The following is a 22,056-nucleotide window of genomic DNA, read 5'->3' on the forward strand; positions in this document are numbered from 1 at the left end:
TGGCAACTGAGGACGCGGCTGTCGTTTTGAATCGGGAGGGAGTCTCAAGCCCCCGACTGCTCTGAACTCCAGTTCCAGGAAGTCTCTGGGGACCCAGACTCATACGGGGAGAAACTGGACTGTCTGGCAGCAGGCAGAACTCGGAACTCGAGGGCGGCTTTCTCTCAGAGGTGCTTGCAGCAATTAAATTACCGGGACACTGAGACGCTCAGCCCCTTAGAGCAGGGCTGAGGATCAGCCATAGCTGCTTGCTCTGCCCTGTTGATCCCCTGAGACCCCCACCCCACCCAAGCTGTGGCAGAGGCTTTTGCATATGAATGCCCTGGCCCTTTGCAATCTGAAAATTACCTAATAAACTGCAGCTGGGCCAGACACACCCAGAACTTCCAAGAGAAGGCCCAAGGCCCCACAGCAGCTTGCATTGCTTCATAGCTGGGCCTCATCTGGGCACCTCCAAACCCCAAACAAGGAAGGGGAATCTGCAGATCTCTTCGTAGCTCCTGCTGGGTAGCCTCAGGCAGAGGCTAAATTAGCACCTCCTTAGAGATCCAAGAGCCAGTGTACCCAGTGGTCAGAGTGGGACCATCCAGATTACAACTCCTCAGATCCATAAGGGACACACTCAGGGGGCAGACTCAGTGAGCACCAAAGCCCCACTGAAGCAAGTCTTGCCCCATAAGGGTGTCTTCAGCACAGAAGTTCTCCCACCGTAGACACAGCTGATTCTCACAGCCAATTGGCCTGGAGGTCAATTCCTTCCAGTGATACCTACAACAATCAAGGCTTAACTACAACAAGACTGTGCACAAAGCCCACAAAGGGGCGCACCAAGAGTGTCCACCTCAGGTAATTGGAGAGGCTGAGTCACTGGGTCCTATAGGACACCTAGCACAGAAAGCCACTGTATCAACACAGGGAGGCATAAAAAAAAATGCAGAGACAAAGAAACAGGACACAAATGACAGAAATGGAGGAAAGCAAATGACTGGATATAGAGTTCAAAACCACACTTTTAAGGTTTTTCAAGAACTTTCTAGAAACCGCCGATAAATTTAGTAAGACCCTCAAAAAGTCTGGTGAGACCACCAATAAATGTAGTGAGACCCTTAAGAAATCTAGTGAGACACTGGAGGTTATGAAAAAGGACCAACTAGAAATTAAGCATACACTAACTGAAATAAAGGATATTATGCAGAGCTCCAACAGCAGACTAGAGGATCGCAAGAATCAAGTCAAAGATTTGAAATACGAAGAAGCAAAAAAAAAAACAAACACCCAATCGGAAAAGCAAAATGAAAAAGAATCCAAAAATACGAAGATAGTGTAAGGAGCCTCTGGGACAGCTTCAAGCATACCAACAACCGAATTATAGGGGTGCCAGAAGACGAGAGAGAGCAAGATATTGAAAAACTATTTGAAGAAATAATGACAGAAAACTTCCCCTACCTGGTGAAAGAAATAGACTTACAGGTCCAGGAAGCGCAGAGAACCCCAAACAAAAGGAATCCAAAGAGGACCACACCAAGACACATCATAATTAAAATGCCAAGAGCAAAAGACAAAGAGAGAATCCTAAAAGCAGCAAGAGAAAGAAACTCAGTTACCTACAAGGGAATACCCATACGACTGTCAGCTGATTTCTCAACAGAAACTTTGCAGGCCAGAAGGGAGTGGCAAGAAATATTCAAAGTGATGAATACCAAGAACCTACAACCAAGATTACTTTATCCAGCAAAGCTATCATTCAGAATTGCAGGTCAGATAACGAGCTTCACAGATAAGGAAAAGCTAAAGGAGTTCATCACCACCAAACCAGTATTATATGAAATGCTGAAAGGTATCCTTTAAGAAGAGGAAGAAGAAGAAAAAGGTAAAGATACAAATTATGAACAACAAATACACATCTATCAACAAGTGAATCTAAAAATCAAGTGAATAAATAATATAATGAACAGAATAAACTGGTGATTATAATAGAATCAGGGGCATAGAAAGGGAGTGGATTGACTATTCTCGGGAGGGAAAGGGGTACGGGGGATGCGGGAAGAGACTGGACAAAAATCGTGCACCTATGGATGAGGACAGTGGGGGTGGGTGAGGGTGGAGGGTGAGGTGGGAACCGGGTGGAGGGAAGCTATGGGGAAAAAAAGAGGAACAATTATAATAATCTGAACAATAAAGATTTAATAATAATAATAAAAAAAACTCCTCTACTTAATGTCCCCTGGCAATGAATGACCTTCTCTGTCTTATAGGAATCAAATGGCACAGCAGATTGGGAAGTTTGCTTCGGTCTCAGCCAGCACTGTGTGTCAGTGCAAGTCTTGCCTTCTTGCTTCTGTTCCTGCTCCTCCATATTCTTTTACCTTCATTCCCTCATTCATGTGTGAATGCTGACTGACCAGGGACCCTGCCATGCATGACTCCAAGTGCTGGATACCTGCTGGGCACCAGAACTATTCCGGTCCTTGTCCTCTTGGAGCTTACATTAGAGTGACAGGAGGCTCCTTTCCTGACCACCTTCCCTAAAATACCCATGTCCCCCCACTCCCTAACTATAATCAATTTCTTTGCCCTTTTCTTGCTCATGGCTCCCTGAGATTATTTTCGTGAGCTATTTATTTACTTGTTTACTATGTCTCCCTCATTAGAATGTAAGCTCCTTAGCAGCAGGCACTTTTACTGCGGGTCACTCACCTCGAAGAGGGAGCCAGAGCAGTACCTATTTATTAAATGAATAAATACAGACAAGTTATACATGTTGAACAAAGAATAAAAACAAGAAAAGCATATAAAATTCCTGTGCGGAATCTCCCTCAGCTCAAAAATGTTGCTCACCAGCTGTTTAATGAACCTGCAGTTCCATGGACACCTGCACATTGACAAGGCCTCTCATGAAGTAAAGAGGTGACATTTGACACCACGGTGACCTGTCATGTCCACGTGGGAAAGGGGGTCATGGGTGGGTGGGCAAGTGAGCAAATATCCGCCCCCTTTGAGCACCTGCCTGGCCAGGAATGGAGTGTCAGTGAGCTGCAGGCACACCCTCTGTGTGGGCCACTGAGGCCAGGTGAGCAAGGCTGCCGGGGTTCTTGTTCTGGCATTAAGAAGGGTTCAGCAATCTGGAGAAGGGCTGTGTGTAACTTTAAATAAAGAGTCCAGGGACGAAACATAATTTTGAAAGGCATTTGGGGATCAGAGGAGCCTAGCTAAAGAAACTAAGATTTCCTTGTCTCAGGACCCCATGTTTTTTATTAACACAAATTGTCCTGAGGCGAGGCAGGACATCAAAGGGTCAGGTTTCATATACAGAAACATTGCCAGAATTGGGAAAATGCCTACAGCTGTTCAGGTATTTGGCCAGTAGGAGGCAATAATATGTAGATCAAGATGCCCTGAGCTGTCTGGCAGCCAAGCAATCATCCCTTTTCAGGTTTGGGGAAATGCCTTCAGCCACTCCAGATGATTCAGTCCTTGCTGACATGCTGGAATTGGCTTCCGGCACAAGGCCAGTTTTGGAGGTGGTGGTAGGAGAAGTGTCCTTGAGATTTCAAAGTACTCCTGTCTTTGGCAGAGGTTGAGAAATGTTGGATAATATAACAACGTTGCAGATTATCATATTGAGTAAAAACTAAAGGGATAACAGACCAACTGGTCTTTGCCTCTTCCTGTTCGGCCACTGTGTACTCACTGCCCAGAGAAGCGTCCTCCCTGAGTCTGGGAAAGTTCTAAAACAACCCAAGAGAAGAAAGATCCTGAAGAGCTGGCTTAGGAACAGCTGTGGGGCTACCCCACTGAGCATTAAACTATTTTTATTCTGGATGAAAGTCTTCCTAGAACCTAGTATATACATATTTTACTTCTTCAATATGTGAACTGCTTTCTTTTCTTCTAAAAGATACTGTAACAAACTCAGTAATGCTTTCTGAGGCATTAAGGATGTTGTCAGAGAGCTTGGGTTCAGAGCCTGGCACTACCCCTCACCAGCTGGCGAGTTAACACTCTGTGCCTCGGCTTCTTTATAAATAGGGATAATAGATAATATTAGCACCTGCCTCAGATGGTTCTTGTAAGGATTAAATGAATTAATACATGTAATGGATGCAGCACTCTGCATGGTGTGTAGTATTGCTTGGAAAATGTTAGCTACTGCTGCAACTACTATTACTGCTATTATAGCAATTTTTTTTTTCTGGGTACTTTGTGCTCATTATACATGTCTTAGCTTACTATAACATGCTCCAACCCAGAGATACCTTTTTAAAGGCACAGTTACTGTCTCTTACATGAAACAGTCCTGGACTGACTCACTGCAATGTTCTAACATGCTGTTTTATAGTTTCCTATTTTCCTTTGTAAGGTCTCTGATTTTTCACTTCTACTATTGCCAGTCATTTCTTCTATCTCTGTCAGCCTCTTTCCATGCTTCCACTTTTACAAGGGGGCATAAAACCAGTAAACCAGGTTTGTTAGACCTGTGTGTTAGTAAGAGCTGTACGTTCTAAACTAGGTTGGCAAAGCTCTCCGAGGAACAGAAGTAACCTCACTCCACAGACATCTCTTTTGGCTCTTCAGAGGTGTTTTATCTCCTGATTAGACAAATACAAAAAGTCATATGAAAATTAAGTCTCTGGTGAGATAGATATAACTATGGTTATATAGACATGTTAAAATTAAAAAGCCTCTAATTAGTTCAAATAAATGATCATTAAACTCTTTCTAGAGCTAGATACTAGGGGAACAAAAATGAATGATATAGTCCTGAACCCCATGAAATTTGCAATCTAGAGGGGAGATAGAGCATAAACAAACACTGTCAAGCTAATACAGCACAAAACACCCAGGCTTTGTACACTGGGTGCGGTGGGCGCCCAGAGAAGGGCCCTGGGTGATCCTGGGTTCAGGGCAGCTTCCTGAGGAGGAGGTGCTGAGCTGAGACGTGCAGCCCGGTGAGCAGAGGCTGAAGGGCTGTTCCAAGCCTGGGAACTGAGGCAGGAACCAGGTAGGAAGCAGCGTGGTGCTTCTGTGAGAGAAGGTGTGTGTGTGTGTGTGTGTGTGTGTGTGCATGTGTGTGTGCGTGTGTGTGTGTATGTGATTAATAGTTTGATATTGATATGATAAGAAAATGCCCTCATGTGCCATGCCAAGAGGATTGGATATTACTTATGAAGAAATGAGGAGCCATTAAGACACTTCTAAGGAAAAAATAGCCATTTTCCTTTCAGATGTGTAAAAGGAGAGCACTGTGAAAGCTAGAGCAACGCAAGGAAAGACTGGGAGAAGAGAGGCCAATGAGGTGTCTGGAGCAGTTAATGAGCAACAGAGACAGTAAAGCCCCGAGAAGGGCAAACAGCAGTGTAGTGAGGAAGCGAGGGGTCCTGCGTGTATTTTGAAGATAAAAGTGGGCGTTTCTGGTGAATTACCAGATGAGGGGTCCAAGACTGAGAGGACGACTGCCGGGCTTTCGGCCTGAATTAGTGTTGGATGAGAGGACAATTAACTGAGAGAGAAACAGCAGTTCTTTGTTTTGTTTTAAAATTTAATTTTGTTTTTCTCTTTTGAATAGTGGGCATAGGAAGATAATGAGTTCAGGTTCAGTTTGAGTTAATTATTATAGAGATCAGAACTGAAGATATAAATGTTAGAGTAATTAACAAATAGAGCCAAGAGAGCAGATCAGAAGGTCCTGAAACCGTGTGAAAGGAGGGCAGCAGAACCAGGCGGGTTGGGCCCAGAGGACACCAGTGCTGAAGGGGGTGCAGGATGGTGGCCGTGAGCGGACCGGGGACACACACGGAGAGGTGCAGAGAGCAGTGAGTTGTACATGGAGTGGGCAATAAAGAAGCTAAACACACTGGTAACAGCTGCATTTTCTGAGGACTCACTACATATGCATCAGGCACTGTGCTGTGTTATACCTTGTACCATCTATTACACCCTAGATGACGAATCTGAAGTTCAGCGAAGTCATGTCACTCACCCAAGGTCACAGGGGGAGCTGGTAGAATTGGGATCTGAACCCAGGTCCGATGGATTACAAAGCCCATGTTCTTAACTTGGAGCAAAAGACCGTCTTCAAGATGCAGCTTAGTATTATCATAACGAGGGCTGCTGTATATTGCTTTGCAAGAAGCATAACTTAAAAACTATTTAATCATCTCAAATAAATATTTAATATGTAATGAGGTCATTATACAGTTGATCATTTTGTATAATGAAAATATATTATTTCAGTGATATATTTCTTTATAATCTTTTTATTTCGTAAATACTATACTTATCAAATTGTGAGGACATGCCCTAACCGGTGTGGCTTGATGGATAGAGTGTTGGCCTGCAGACTGAAGGGTCTTGGGTTCAATTCCAGTCAAGGGCATATACCTTGGTTGCGGGCACATCCCCTGTGGGAGGTGTGCAGGAGGCAGCTAATCGACGTTTCTCTCTCATCGATGTTTCTAACTCTCTATCCCTCTCCCTTCCTCTCTGTAAAAAATCAATAAAATATATTTTTAAAAAAATGTGAGGACAATAAAGTGCAATACAAGGCAACTTCTCATTAGAGCCCTGCTCCCGTAAAGCAAAGGGGAGCTCCTGGGTGGACTAGTCATGTTCTTCAGAGAAAAACTCAGTGCCCTGGGCTTAGACACCTGTCTGCTGAGTTTCCCCACAAATATTACCTCTGGTCTCAAGGAAGACCAGAAAGGGTATCACAGTGTGCGCAAACCGGCTACAAACATGGAAAAGCTCATTAAAAGTGGTATCCTGCAGAAAGTATGCTTTAGATGATAATTATCTATTTAAAGATAGAGAATAAGAAAGTCATTCTTATTATAAAAGTTGTAATCTTCCTATTTCCCACTAGAGGAAGCAACAGCATTACTCTTACCATTTGGTGGGTAAAAGACAGCATATTCTTCTATTCCTAGTTTTCCTAGAAGAGAAAGCCATAGAGGGTTTCAGTCTGATTAAATAAACAAAACAAAAAAATTAACTCACTTTGTGAATGTACTAATAATTAGTGGAATTTTAAAAAACTACAATAGTAACACTGACAATAGGGTGGTGAAGGTCTGGGGTGGGGAGTAGAGGTGGGCTAGAAGGGGTCAATGGGGAAAAAAGAGGGACATATGTAATACTTTCAACTATAAAGATTAAAAAAATAAAACTACAATAGTAAAATCTCATTTCATTTTATGGTATGAAATTAATTTGAAAATATGCCAGTCAACCTGTTGATATTAGCAAATCCTTTCATCAATTGAGATCAACAGTATAAACTTAAGTACAAGGCAAGCGATACAAAATAATTAAAAGAACAAATACTTTCAAGCTTCTTGAGCTTAGAATTGTTTTTGCTAACTGGAAACAGCTCTAATCTATTCATTAAAGCAAGTCTTAAGCTTTGCAACGCCTCATTAGTTTACATTTTTATAGCATGTGTTGAAAAGTTAAAAATTAAATGTCTTTAACTATACGGTGGTAATACTTTCTGAATCCCAAAACAGTTCATATGTTCCAAGGCTAAATATTTGAAATCAAAATTGTCTCAAAATATTAAAGTATACTCATCATATTCAAATGTTTAAAAGAGTCTTTAAAAATAGCTTTTCCTCAAAACTATTAAGGTTCTGAGTTTTCCCCCACCTTCTGAATATCTTTAGGAAGTTTTTATGTTTATATTGATAGTTTTCCTAACACTTTGAGTCTATGGAAAAGTCACATGCAATCTTGCTCTAAACTTTAAGGTAATATTTTTAATTAATTCTAAAAAAAAATTTTATTCTTGTAGGGGGTGGTGGCAAAGAGAAAATGAAGATTAAGAACCATGACTAGTTTAAGTTAAGGTGGAGACAACAGGACTGATCATGTGTATAAGGAGAGACTGGAATAAGGAAAAATAGATGATTGATAGATAAGAAAGAAAGAAAAGACCACCTGGTGGATGCTCAATACTGGGTTAGATGTCAAGAGGCAAACAAAATAAATATAAGGCCAGTCCCTCAATCATGTGGCCTATAATCCAGACTGGAACATGAAACACTGAGGATATGTTTGCTAAATTTTCTGGCACAGGCTTTAAGTGTTTTAGAGGTTGAGAGGAGAGAGAAATTGATGATGGATTGATGGCTCAGTGGGATATAGGCTAGTTCTTCAAGGACATATGATTTTGGGGGAGGAACAGTGGAAATCCTTCCAGATGAGGGGAGCATCTGGAATATGGGGTAATGTGGGGTAATCAGGAAAGCAAAATTAGCTAGGTTAAGACAGGAGCAACTGATGGCCGGCCTTAAAACTTGGCTGAGTTAAGAGGTGATTCCATTAGACAATTAAGTTGTACAATCAGGTTTTTAGCAAATAATGTTAAAGAAACAAGCAAACAAAAGGCTTCTATAAGTTCAAGGTAAGAGCAATGGAACAGAGAGAGCCCCCAACTTGGGTGGGGTAGCCTGATCCCAGCAGGTGATGGGGCTTGTCCTAGGGCAGGAGTTGGAGGAATCAGGCAGACACTCAGACTTAGTAGATACAGGAGAAACCATTTCTTTATGGGGACAGCAGAGGGGCCACACAATAGCTTTTAAGTGCTGGGTGTTTACCACTTAACAAAAGGAGAAGTTGGGAAAGGGTTCCAGGTGAAATTAGTTCAGTTGTCAGGTGATGCAGGATTTTGAAATAGTGATACTATCTTGTAGGCAGCTAGTGATAAAGAGGAGAAAAAAAGCACTAAGAATTACTAGCATACAACTTATATCAAAATTTTAAGTGTTGTAGAACATTTTGAGAGAATATAGAAAATTAAAAAATTAGAAAAGCAAATTCATGTGGTAAACTTATAAAAGGGAAAATAGAAGTCAACAGGTAAGACAAAAACAGCAATAGAGAGAGCAAATAGTCTTGCTATGATAATGTAAGTGTTAAAAAATATGTCCTTGCCCTGGCCAGTGTGGCTCAGTTGGTTGGAGTGTCATCCCATACACTGAAACGTGGCAGGTTTGATTCTGATCAGGGCACATACCCAGGTTGCAGGTTTGATCCCTGGTTGGGGTGTATGTGGGAGGCAACGGATCAATGTCTATCAAAAAATAAAATAAAATAAAGCCATTAAAAATACTTCCTTTATGTTACTAAGATTTTACCTCTTATGTATGATCTTGGTGGTGAAGCACTGTTGTATGCAAAGTGACCCAACACAGACGTATCCCGGGAAAAACAAAGTAAAACCTGGGTATAACAATAGATAAAACAAACAATTAAGCACTGTTTAATTTCTTGCTATTTCCTGGTTGGGAGGCACTGAGGTAGTCTTTCAAGTTCAGTACCATGCTTAGCAATGGGAGGAGTGCCCTCTATTGGTATATCCATGGTAAGTGCAACCAAAAATGCAAATTGCTGACTACCGGTTGATTCTTTTATTGTGTTTTGTAGCTGCAAATAGGAAAACATGGGGAAAATTTAACATGAGAAGTGTATGAGGACCTAAGGAACTGCAGTGACATAGAGCAGCTTGGAAAGTGCAGGAAACTGGGATTGCTGGGATGCAGCAGCAGGCGGCTGGGCATGTCAGGGTGGGAGGGAAGGCAACTCAAGATATTTAGAAGGGGTGGCAGGTGCAGTGGAACAAGAGGCAGCCCAATGCATGTTAGAAGCTGACCATCCTACCAGCAGGTAGAGGGTGGGAGTAAACCTTAATCAAGAATGTCTATTGGAAAAAAAAAAAAAAAGAATGTCTATTGGGAGGGACCAGGTTGCTGACACCAGTCTGGGATTTTGGGGCAGGGGGCCAATCTTCAGGAAGGCAATTAGTGACAGGAAATCTGGGTCTTGGTATTAGAAGACCTGGGGTTCAAGATGTTACTAAGAAAATAAGTTGGAAATGACTGGAAAAGGCAAGGCCAGTTCACAGAACAGGGACACAGAGTCAGGGCTGGACCAGAGCAGGAGTGAGTAAACAGGGAACTATGGGTTCAAGATACAAGAAAAGGGTCAGCTTTAGAAAAATGATAAATATGAAGATTGAGCAGCAGTCAGGCCTAAGGGTGAAATGTGTACCAACCATTGCCACTGATTAATTTTATTATATTTTAAAATACTAAGAAATATAGATAATCAAAATAGGAAAAGCACTGATAATCCAAGCATTGTTAATATTTTTATGTATATTCTTTCAGACTCTTTTTATACACACATATAAAATTTTCAAAAATAGGATTATAATACTGTTCTAAAACCTCTTTTCTATCCATCCTATAAAATAAATATTTCCTACCCATATTTTAATGTGCATAATATTCCACTATATGGATCAACAAGCTTACTTAACCTATCTTTTTTATTGATCATTTAATTATCTCCAGTTTCCCCACATTATAAACAATGTCACAGTGAACTTCCTTATATCTAAACTAGAGGCCCGGTGCACAAAAATTTGTGCACTCAGGGCGGTCCCTCAGCCCGGCCTCTGCCCTCTCAGTCTGGGACCCCTCGGGGGATGTCCACCTGCTGGCTTAGGCCCACTCCCCAGAGGATCAGGCCTAAGCTAGCAGTCAGACATCCCTCTGGCAGCCTGGGAGCCCTTGGGGGATGTCCACTTGCCAGTGGGGAGCAGGCCTAAGCTGCAGTCGGACATCCTTAGCGCTGCTGAGGGCGCAGGAGAGGCTCCCACCACCACCGCTGTACCGGCAGCCATCAGCCTGGCTTGTGGCTGAGCAGAGCTCCCCCTGTGGTAGTGCACTGACCACCAGGGGGCAGCTCCTGCATTGAGTGTCTGCCCCCTGGTGGTCAGTGTGTGTCATAGTGACCAGTCATTCCCAGTCATTCTGCTGTTAGGGTCAATTTGCATATTACCCTTTTATTATATAGGATACTTATGTACACCTTAAACTCCTAAACCCAGACTAGATGTCTTCTCAAGTGATGGACATTTTAAATCTAAAGTTTTTGATACACATTGCCATATTGCCCTCCAGAAACCAACAGTAAGATAATACTAATTTTTTTTTTATTCTCATCAAAATGGGTTATCATCATCTTATAGGTAAAAAATGGCCTCCTGCTTTAATTACACTCTTCCATTTGCATTTCTTTTATTTTACAACTAGAGGCCCGGTGCACAAAATTCATGCGGGGGGGGGGGTTGGTGGCAGGGGGGCATCCCCTTAGCCCAGCCTGCAACCTCTCCAATCCAGGACCCCTCGGGGATGTCTGACTGCCGGTTTAGGCCCAATCCCCAGGATCGGGACTAAACCGGCAGTTGGACATCCCTCTCACAATCCTGGACTACTGGCTCCTAATTGCTCACCTGCCTGCCTGCCTGCCTGGTTGCCCCTAACTGCCACCCCCCCCCCCCCCAGCCTGATCACTCCTCACTGCCTCTGCATGCTGGCCTAGTTGCCCCTTACTGCCCTCGGCTGCTGGCCAGGTCGCCCCCAACTGTCCCCTCCCTGCCGGCCTGGTCGCTCTTAACTGCCCCCCCACTGGCCTGGTCACCCCTTACTGCCCCCTCTGCTGGCCTAGTTGCCCCTCACTGCCCCCCCTGCCAGCCTAATTGCCCAAATTTCCCCCCCTGCTGGCCTGGTCACCCCCAACTGCACCACCCCCACCGACCTGGTTGCCCCCCCCCCCCCCCCCCCGCTGGCCTGGTTGCCTCTTACTGCTCACCCTGCTGGCCTGGTCGCCCCACACAGCCTGCTGTTCAGTCATTTGGTCCTCTGTCACTAACCCCCCCTGCCAGCCTGGTGATAGGCAGCCATTTTGTGAAGGCGTGAGGGTTAATTTGCATATTACCTCTTTATTATATAGGATTTGTCATCTTAGTCCATTTTAAAATGGATGCTTTTAAAATTATTGATTTGTTTAAATTATTTGTATTTTAATGGTTTTAATATTTCATCTAATTATATATTACAAATGGCTTTATTCAAATAGTTTATTTTTGACAGAGATATTTTTAATACTTATATGTTCAAATCCATTAATACTTTTTTTTCACACTTAAAAATTCCCTACCCACATTTATAACACTCTCTACATGTCCACCTAAATTATGAAAGTGGTTGGTGATGTTTATCCAATATTTCAGGTTCTTCCCCTTTGGGAACATATATCAGCTTATCTTTTCTGGCATGCAAATCTCCATCTGAGTCTACTCCCCTGGGAACCCATCTTGCAACATAGTAAAACTGGGTGGAAATGGTCAATTCTAAGTACAATGTAAAGGCAGGACCAGTAGAATTTACTAACAGATAGGATGGTGTGTGCAAGAGAAAGACAGGAATCAAGGGTGAAGCCACGTAGAAGGATGCCTGATCTGAATAAATGGAAAGATGGAGTTGCCCTCAACTGAGACAAGGAATGTTGAGTGGACCAATTTTGGGAGTAAGATCAGAGGTTCAGTTTTCAACATTCTAAGTTTCAGATATTTGCAAAATATCTAAATAGAGATGTTGAGTAGGTAATTGGAGATACTAGTCTGAAGTACAAGAGAAAGGTTTGGACTGAAGATGTGTATGTGAGAGTTCTCAACATATAAATAGTAATGAAAGCCACAAGATAGATGAGCTTGGTGGAATCACCAAGTGAGTGTAACTAGAGAAAAGAAGGCTCAGAACTGAGATCTGGACTACTTTCCCATTAAGATCTTGGGAAGAAGAGGAGGAACCAGTCTAGGAGACTGAGGAGTAACCAAGAGAGGTGACTCACCTTATGTGTCCCTGTGAGTGCCGTGAGTTACGGGGAGATGTAGTGTGCTTCTAAGTAGGAAGGGGAAGTCAGGTTGTAATAAAAAGCGTTTCTATGTATGCATTTCTAGTAAACTGCCTGATAAGAGTTAAAAAAAAAAAAAAAGAACCTGAGAACCTGTATCTCCTCGGTTCTAATAAGTTATTATTTTTCCTCTTACTCTAAACAAGTATACATCAGTTCTTAACTGAATTTATATTTGTAACATTATATTCTTTTTCTTAAAGAGAGCCCCCCAAATTGTATAAGCTTTAGGTCCCCCAAATGTTGAATTTTCCTCTGGTGACCAATAAAGAGAGAAAACAAAGAGTGTGGTGTCTTGAAAGCCAAGGGAAGCAAGGGCACAACTGGATCAAATTCTACTGAGAGATTAGTTGAAGACTGAGCATTGGTCATTAGATAAATGGTAGGACACCATATGCAATGTTTAGTACTTTATTATTTTTTAACAATGTATTTTAGCAATCTTTTAATACCAGTATCTATACCAGTGATGGTGAACCTATGACACGCAAACTCATTTTTTTAGTTGATTTTTCTTTGTTAAATGGCATTTAAATATATAAAATAAATATCAAAAATATAAATCCTTGTTTTACTATGGTTGCAAATATCAAAAAATTTCTATATGTGACACAGCATCAGAGTTAAGTTAGGGTTTTTCAAAATGCTGGCACGCAAGCTCAAAAGGTTCGCCATCACTGATCTACACTAATAAAAGAGAAAAATGGTAATTGGCGTACGAGCTACCCTTTTCATTGGCTAATCAGGGCTATATGCAAATTAACTGCCAACTGAGATTGGCAGTTAACTGACAACTAAGATTGGCAGTTAACTGCCAACAAGATGGCGGTTAATTTGCATATGTAGGCACAATGCAGGGAGGCGAAAGGGAAAGCAGGAAGAAGCCCCCTGCCACTGACAGTGATCGGAAACCCAGGGGGGAGCTAAGAGCTGGGGGGCAGGGCAAAGGCGGACCTGGGGCCGCCTTTGCCCTGCCCCCCAGCCATGATCGGAGAATAAGGTGCCTTTTCCGCCCTGGCCAGTGATAGCAGGAAGTAGGGGTGGAGCCAGCAATGGGAGCTGGGCACGGTCGAAGCTGGCAGTCCCGGGAGCTAGGGGTCCCTTGCCTGGGCCTAAAGCGAAGCCCACGATCGCGGGGCTGCTGCAGCTGCGGGTCCCCGCTGCCCGGGCCAAACGCCTAGGCCAGAGGCGTTAGGCCTGGGCAGGGGCGGAGCCTGCAACCGCGGGGAGCTGGGGGTCCCCTGCCCAGGCCTGACACCTCTGCCGGAGGCCTCAGGCCTGGTCAAGGGGCCGATCCGGTGACTGGTGATCGGAGGGTGATGAGGGTCAACTCCTCTGGCCGAGGCATCAGGCCTGGGTGGGGGGCAGAGCCGGGGATTAGGGGGATATGATGGTCCCTTTGCCCAGGCCTGAAGCCTGGGTCAGAGGCGTCAGGCTTGGGCGGGGGGTGGAGCAAGCGATCAGAGGGAGATGGGGGTCCCCTGCCCAGGCATGATTCCTGGGCCAGAGGCCTAGGCCTGGGCGGGCGCCAGAGCCAGTGATCGGGGAGAGATGGGGGTCCCCTGTCCAAGCCTGACACCTCTGGCGGAGGCGTCAGGCCTGGGCAAGGGGCCGATCAGGCGATTGGAGGGTGATGGGGGTCAACGCCTGAGGGCTCCCAGTATGTGAGAGGGGGCAGGCTGGGCTGAGGGACACTCCCCCCCCACCACACCCAGTGCACGAATTTCGTGCACTGGGCCCCTAGTCTATACTAATAAAAGGGTAATATTCTAATTAGACCGGGTCGACCGGACATCTTCTGGATGTCTGACTTCCTTCCGGACAAAGCCACAGTGGAGGGGGCTGAGGCAGAGGCAGTTAGGGGCGAGATCAGGCCAGAACAGAGGAGAAAGCAGTTAGAGGGTGATCAGGCCAGCAGGGGAGGACAATTGGAGGTGATCAGTCCAGCAGGGGAGAGCAGTTGGGGGCGATCAGGCTGGCAGGGGAGCAGTTAGGCGGTGATCAGGCAGGCAGGCAGAGGCATGATCGGGCCTAAACTGGCAGTAGGAAAGCCCCCGAGGGGTCCCAGACTGGAGAGGGCACAGGCCGGGCTGAGGGACACTCCCCCCATGCGTGAATTTTGTGCACCAGGCCTCTAGTCCTATCTTATAAAAGAGAAACATGGTAATTAGCGTACATCCGCTACCCTTCCCATTGGCTAATCAGGGCGATATGCAAATTAACTGCCAGCCAAGATGGTGGCCAGCAGCCAGGCAGCTTGAAGCTAACATGAGGCTTGCTTGCTTCAGTGACGGATGCTTGCAATGTTCCCTGCCTGCCGCTGCCGGCCTCTGAACTTGCAGTTTGAAACATTGTTACAAATATAGAAGCTAAACAAAACCCCAGAAACCTGCTTTCAGCCAGCCAGAATCTCAGAGCTGGAGTTGATACAGTGTTTTGATTATAGAACCCAAACAAACCAGATACCTGCTTCCAGCAGCGGAGGCCTAAGAGCTGGAGCCAGAGCTAAAGCTGGCCCAGAATAAAAAGAAAAAGAAAAGAAGGAACAGTTGGGAGCTTCAGTCACCCGCCAGCCTGAAAACAGTCCTCAGCCCCTCACCCAAACTGGCCAGGCACCCCAGTGGGGACCCCCACCCTGAAGGGTGTGTGACCAGCTGCAAACAGCCATCATCACCTCACCCAGGCTGGCCAGGCACCCCAGTGGGGACCCCCACCCTGATCCAGGACACCCTTCAGGGCAAACCAGCTGGCCCCCACCCGTGCACCAGGCCTCTATCCTATATAGTAAAAGGGTAATATGCCTCCCAGCACTGGGATCAGCGGAGCCGCGAGGCCTCCCGGCACCAGGATCAGCGTGACAGGGGGCAGTGCCCAAACCCCCTGATCGCCCTGCGGCTCTGTGTGTGACAGGGGGTGGGGCCACAACCTCCCTATCCGCCCTGCTCTGTTCGTGACAGGGGAAGGCACCCCAACCCCCTGATCAGCCCTGCTCTGTGCCTGATAGGGGGGAACTCCCCAACCCCCTGATCGCCCTGCGGCTCTGTGTGTGACAGGGTACAGCGCCCCAACCCCCTGATCGGCCCTGCTCTGTGTGTGACAGGGTGCGGCGCCCCAACCCCTACCCCCATGGGCCCTGCTCTGTGTGTGACAGGGTAGAGCCATAACCTCCCCAACGGTCCTGCCCTGAGTGTAAGAGTGGCGGTGGCCCAACCCCCTTATTGGCCCTGCTCTGTGGGTGATAGAGGGTGGTGCCCCAAACCCCTGATCCGCCCTGCTCTGTGTGTGACAGGGGGCGGTGCCCCAACTCCCCTATCAGCCCTACTCTATGAGTGACAGGGGGGAGCTCCCCAACCCCCTGATTGGCCCTGCTCTGTGCGTGACAGGGTACAGAGCCCCAACCCCCATGATGGGCCCTGGTCTGTGCGTGACAGGGTACAGAGCCCCAACCCCCCTGATGGGCCCTGCTCTGTGTGTGACAGGGGGTGGCACCGCAACTTCCTCATCGACCCTGCCTTGAGTGTTACAGGAGCGGTGGCCCAACCCCCCAATCGGCCCTACCCTGACTGTGACTGAGGGTGGCATGGCAACCACCCGATCTGCCCTGCTCTGTGCATGACAGGGGGCGGCGCCCCAACTCCCCAACCGGCCCTGCTCTGAGCCTGACCAGGGGCTGCACCTAGGGATTGGGCCTGCCCTCTGCTACCCGGAAGCAGGCCTAAGCCAGCAGGTCGTTATCTCCCGAGGGGTGACTGTGAGAGGGCACAGGCCAGGCTGAGGGACCCTCCTCCCCCACCGAGTGCACAAAGTTTTGTGCACCGGGCCTCTAGTCTATATAATAAAAGCCTAAGTGACTGTTACGGCAGAATAACCAGAATGACCAGTCGCTATGATGCACACAGACCACCAGGCGGCAGACGTTTAATGCAGGAGCTTCCCCCTGGTGGCCAGTGCGCTCCCACAGGGGGAGTGCCTCTCAGCAAGAGGCCAGGCTCACAGTTGGTAAGCACAGTGGCAGTGGCAGGAGCCTCTCCCACCTCCACAGCAGCACTAAGGAGCAGCAAGCAGGTAGGCAGTAAGGAGCGAGGGGATCCTAGACTGCAACAGGGCACAGACCAGGCTGAGGGACCCCTCCCCCCAGTGTACGAATTTTGTGCACCAGGCCTCTAGTATACTAATATACTACTGCTTCATATAGAGCTGCTTCATTTTAAGGGCTGTATCGTATTTCATAATTTATTTAATAGGTTAGTCCCCTCAAAGTGAACATTTTAATGATTTCAACTTTATGCTATTTCTGACAATGCCAAAAAGTGAGCCTTTCACTGTATCATTTCACACATATATGAATATCTCTGTAGGACAAATATATAGAAATAGAATAGCCAAGTCAATGGGTATATGCATTGAAAATGTGATGAATATTTGGCTAATCGACTAAATTCTTTGTTATCTTCTACCCAGTATTTCTTTATGTTTACAGTGGAAAGGGGGCTATTGAGTGAGCTCAGTCTCTTATGTTTCCTGGCTCTTTATTTTCCATTATATATTCTAAATGATTATTGCTCATATTTAAAACAGTAAGTTATTTTAATATTTTATTTGGTAAACAGGCATTTAACTGAATTATCTTATTAGTTCTAATGGTTTTCAGTTAATTTCCTTGACTTTTAATAGATATATACTTGATAATTTCTGATATCTATAACTCTGATTTATTTTTCTCATCTTATTCATTAGTGAGAAATTAAGAAATGACTCATATTCTTTTTTGTGCTTTAGTAGGAATATCTGTAGTATTCCTACATTAAGTAACATTAAGTTAGCAAATATTAAGATAGCAAATATTGGTTTTATAGAAATATTATTTATATGTCAAGAAAATATACTTCCATTCTAGTGTATAGAGTTAGTAAAAAAAAGGATGCTAGGTTGCATACAATGTGAATATACTCAGAACAACTAAACTGTACACTTACAAAAGGTTAAGATAGTAAACTTTGTAGTGTTTTTTACCACAGTTTTAAAAAGTAGATGCTATCAAATACAGTCTCAAATATGTTTTGGGCATCTATTGACAATCATATCATTTTAAAACAGATATAATTGACATATAATAGATTAGTTTCAAGTATACGATATAATGATTTGATACTTGTATATATTGTGAGAAGATCATATCATTTTTATTTTTAGACCTGTGATGAATATTTGCCAATAATTTAGTAAAATAAAGTCATTAGGCTCTAAAATATTCTATATCTATAAAATGTTATCAAGCCAGTAAATAATAATATTCTCTTCTCTTGGGAAACTTCCCTGTATCACCACGGTAGGTAGAATAATGCCCCCTCTCTCCCCAGCCAAGATATACATCTGAATCCCTGGAACCTGAGGACATTGTACCTTACACGACAAAAGGAGTTTTGCAGAGGTGATTAAATTGAAGTTAGTTAGTTCAGAAGATTATCCTGAATTTCTTGTTAGGCCCAATGTAATAACAAGGATCCTTATCAATAAAAGAGACAACAGGGCAGAGTCAGGGAGAGATATGAAGATGCTGCCTGGCACTTCAAAGACGGAGGAAGGGGCTGCGAGCCAAGGATGCAGGTAAACTTCAGAAGCTGGGAAGGTAAGAGAAGGAATTCTCCTCCAGAGCCTCTATAGCAGCGGTTCTCAACCTGTGGGTCGTGACCCCTTTGGGGGTCGAATGACCTTTTCACAGGGGTCGCCTAAAACCATCAGAAAACACATATATAGTTACATATTGGGGTTTTTTTAATTAATCACTATGCTTTAATTATGTTCAATTTATAACAATGAAATTGGGGGTCACCACAATATTAAAGGGTCTTATAGGAACTATTTTAAAGGGTCGTGCCATTAGGAAGGTTGAGAACCACTGCTCTATAGTAACACAGACCTGGCAACCCCTGGGTTAGCCCAGTGAAACTCAATGCAGACTTCTGACCTTCAGAACTACAAGAGAATATATTTATTTTGTGGTAATTTGTTATAGCAACAATAAGTAACTAATACAATTAATACAACTAATAAAGTAACACAACTAGTACAGTAATAACTAATACATTCAAGTCAAATAATGCAAGAGGAAAATTTACTTACAAATATCTTTCTACTGTTGCCTAGAGAGAAAACAATTCCTAAAGAAATGTTTGTATTAACTGTCCCTTAGCAGGCTGTTGAGAACACAGTAATGTTAGGAGAAATTCTGTGCTGAAATATATCCCTCTAGACTCCCTGATGCCCTGGAGAAGACTAGATATCTGAGACTGCTCTACAGAGAATACTGGTGCCTGTAAGGTGATAATGCCAGAGGTGATATGTTAGACATTACATATTGAAATGTAAGCAAAGAGCTGCCAACTCTTATGAGGATGACAATTTCAATCAAATGAACTAGAAAATTTAACTTTGATTACTTACTAATAAATAAAAATTAAACTTTATGAGGATGAGGCTATACATGGTAATCATTTACTTTATTTAGAAGAGCTATAAGAAACTGGACATGTAAGTCCGAACTACAGTTGTGATAGCAGAATCATTTCTAAATTGTCCACATACAGCTGCAAACGATTTATTTGGGCCGATGGTTTTCTATAGTCTCTTGAATATATATTTATGGTGAATGTTTCAGAGAATAAGTTACTCATGTAATAAAAGGCACGTAAGAAAGGATGGAGGCCAAATGGACAGTCACTTTAATTTACAACTCTGAGACAAGTTTTTCATTGTAGTGCCCTTGTATTTTCATCCAAATTAGCAGAACTCCAAATGAGAAATTTTCAAGGATGACTTTTTTAAACACTCTGCCATAATTCACATTTTCATAAATTAAAGGGTACTGGGGCTTACGGGGCTTTGAAACTGAACAGACTCGGCCTGGCCTTGGCAGCTGTGTGAGCTTGGGCTCAGCCTCTGCTTCTCCATCTGTAAAATGGGAATGAAGTTACCTCACAGGGTGTGGTAAGAATTAGTGATAAAGTACGTGAAGTGTCTGGAACAGATCCTGGCACCTAAGAAGCACTCTCTAAATGCCTGATGAAAATAGTGCTGACAAACTCACTTGCAATGACTGGAAAATACTGGGAGAAAAATTAAAAAGAAAGGCTTTTATTTCTGTTCCAGTTTCGTGCTTAGGCATGGACTCTCAGATATTTTTCTTATCACATTTTTATCAAGAAAAATACACTTGTAAAATTTGTCCCTTTTCTGTCTCCCTGACTTCCAAACTATACATCTTTCATGTGTTTCTAATCTTAATTCCCAGATCACCATGCCTGGAGCTATCCAAAGCCTGAAAACTCATTCTTGATTCTTCCATCACTCTCCACCTGCATATTTATCCAGCCACCAAAATCCCCCTGCGCTGCTCTGCCTTTGATAGCTCCCTCCTTCTGTCTTTCCTTCCAACAGTATTTACCGAACACTTACTTTGTGGCAGCCACTGTTCTGCAAACTAAAAATACAGCCATGAGTAACAACAACAACAAAACCCCAAATCCCTATCTTCATAGTGATTATGTTTTTATGAAGGGATACAGGATAAAAAGCACAATGTATTATATGTCATTTGGTGTTCAGTGCCATGGAGAAAAATAATGCAGACAAGAGGGATAATGCATGCACACACACATATATATATGGGAGAAGTTTGCTATATCAGTTAGGGACCTGAAACTGGTCAGGCAATCAGCTTAGGTTAAAAGAACAGCTCCTCAGGCGCAGGCAGGTAAGCCTGGAGTTGAAGGGAGAGGTCCACAAAGAGATAGAAAAGTGAGAATTGTTGGTGTATAGGTGGTATTTAGAGCCATGAGAATAGATGAGATCACTAAGGGCAAGGCCATAAAAACTGAAAGAGGTCCAAGGACTTATCCTTGGGGTACTCCAATGCAGGACAGGGAGGTGAGGAAAAGCCAGCAAAGGTGAATGAATCAGAAGGAAACCCGAAATCATGATGTCCTGGAAGCCACGTGAAGAAATCAAGGAGAATCAAGGAGCGGGTATGATTAATTGAATGACCAAATAGATAAAGTAAGGACAGAAAGTGGGGACGGACTATTGGATTCCGCAATATGAAGTCACTCATGACCTTTGGTAGAGACATTGAGAAAAAGAAAAAAAAGAAGAAAAAAGATAAGAAAAAAGGATTGCTTTGGAGGGTTCAAGAGAGAATAGGAGGATGGAAATTGAAAACAGTATCTATAGATTTTTAAAAAGGAGTTGTGTTAAATAAGGAAACAGAGGGTGGGACAGTAGTTGGAAAGGATATAGGATCAAGAAAAATTTTTGTTTCATTTTATCTTGCTTTGATTTTCAGATGAGAGGATTAATGGCCTATCTGTATGAGAGGAGAAATCTGAAGATAGGGAAATTGACAATGGAAAAACTACAATTGCACTGCCTATGAATACCAAGGGGAGATGAGTTTTGGAGTCCAAATGCAGGGACTGGCTTTATCAAACATAAAAGCAAGGGCAGTGCCTCCATAATAACAGGGAAAGCTGAATAGACAGTGCAGACGCAGGTAGGTGGAGTACCTGCAGTGGTGGGAGTACATGTGGGTTCTTTGTTGAAAGCTTTTATTTTTTTCAGAACCAGACATTTCTTACAACATTTCTATTCTGAAGCCTAAACTGCACTATTCCCAGAATTTATTTCCCCTTTAACTGTGTTTGTACGGAACATTAAAAATTACAGAGCTGTCAGAATAATTATCAAATTATAACTATGTATTTGCCTTTCCCCTCATTTTCCACTATAATGTGAGCTTAATCTTCTTATGCAGCACCTGATACAGTGTCTGTATCAAAACAGACACTCACTAATTTGACTAAATGGATACATGAATGAAGCATATCTGCTTGCATCTGGTTCTTTCTTAAACTCCATTAAATGGCATTAAAATATTTGTAACCAGGGCATACTCTAAATGTCAGCACTATTATTAAGCATATGCAACATAAGCCATGCATATGATAGAGGATTTGCCATACAACAGAAAAAGTAAAGAAATTCTTCCCCATGAATATTTTATACACTTTGGACAAAAAGTTAACTTGCAGGCTGTCATGATGCCATTAAGTAGGGAACCTGAAAATGATAGTCACACTACCCACTGTACTTCCATGGCATAAGGGGCACGTTCTATCTGAACACATTTTAAAACTCTCACATAATTTAGGGCTTTCAGCATCAGGAAGTACTTTTAAGAATTTCAAGCAAAATAAAAACTAACTGAAATTTGGAATGATAAAAAGTTGACTTATTACTCAA

The 22,056-nt window shown here is 43.6% G+C and overlaps 1 protein-coding gene across 4 annotated transcripts in view; it reads right to left on the reverse strand.

Annotated features, from left to right (window-relative positions):
* TBC1D19 (TBC1 domain family member 19) overlaps window positions 1–22,056 on the reverse strand; it is a 118,640-nt gene that overhangs the window by 27,176 nt on the left and 69,408 nt on the right. For all 4 annotated transcript variants that reach the window (XM_059673879.1, XM_059673869.1, XM_059673860.1 and 1 more), the window contains 2 exons: window positions 9,135–9,219; window positions 6,887–6,931 (listed from right to left, as the gene is read on the reverse strand). In XM_059673879.1, coding sequence (XP_059529862.1) covers window positions 6,887–6,931; window positions 9,135–9,219 — 130 coding nt within the window. The remainder of the gene's footprint in view (window positions 1–6,886; window positions 6,932–9,134; window positions 9,220–22,056) is intronic.

This window comes from Myotis daubentonii, chromosome 1 (assembly GCF_963259705.1).
Source record: "Myotis daubentonii chromosome 1, mMyoDau2.1, whole genome shotgun sequence".
Classification (NCBI taxonomy): Eukaryota; Metazoa; Chordata; class Mammalia; order Chiroptera; family Vespertilionidae; genus Myotis; species Myotis daubentonii.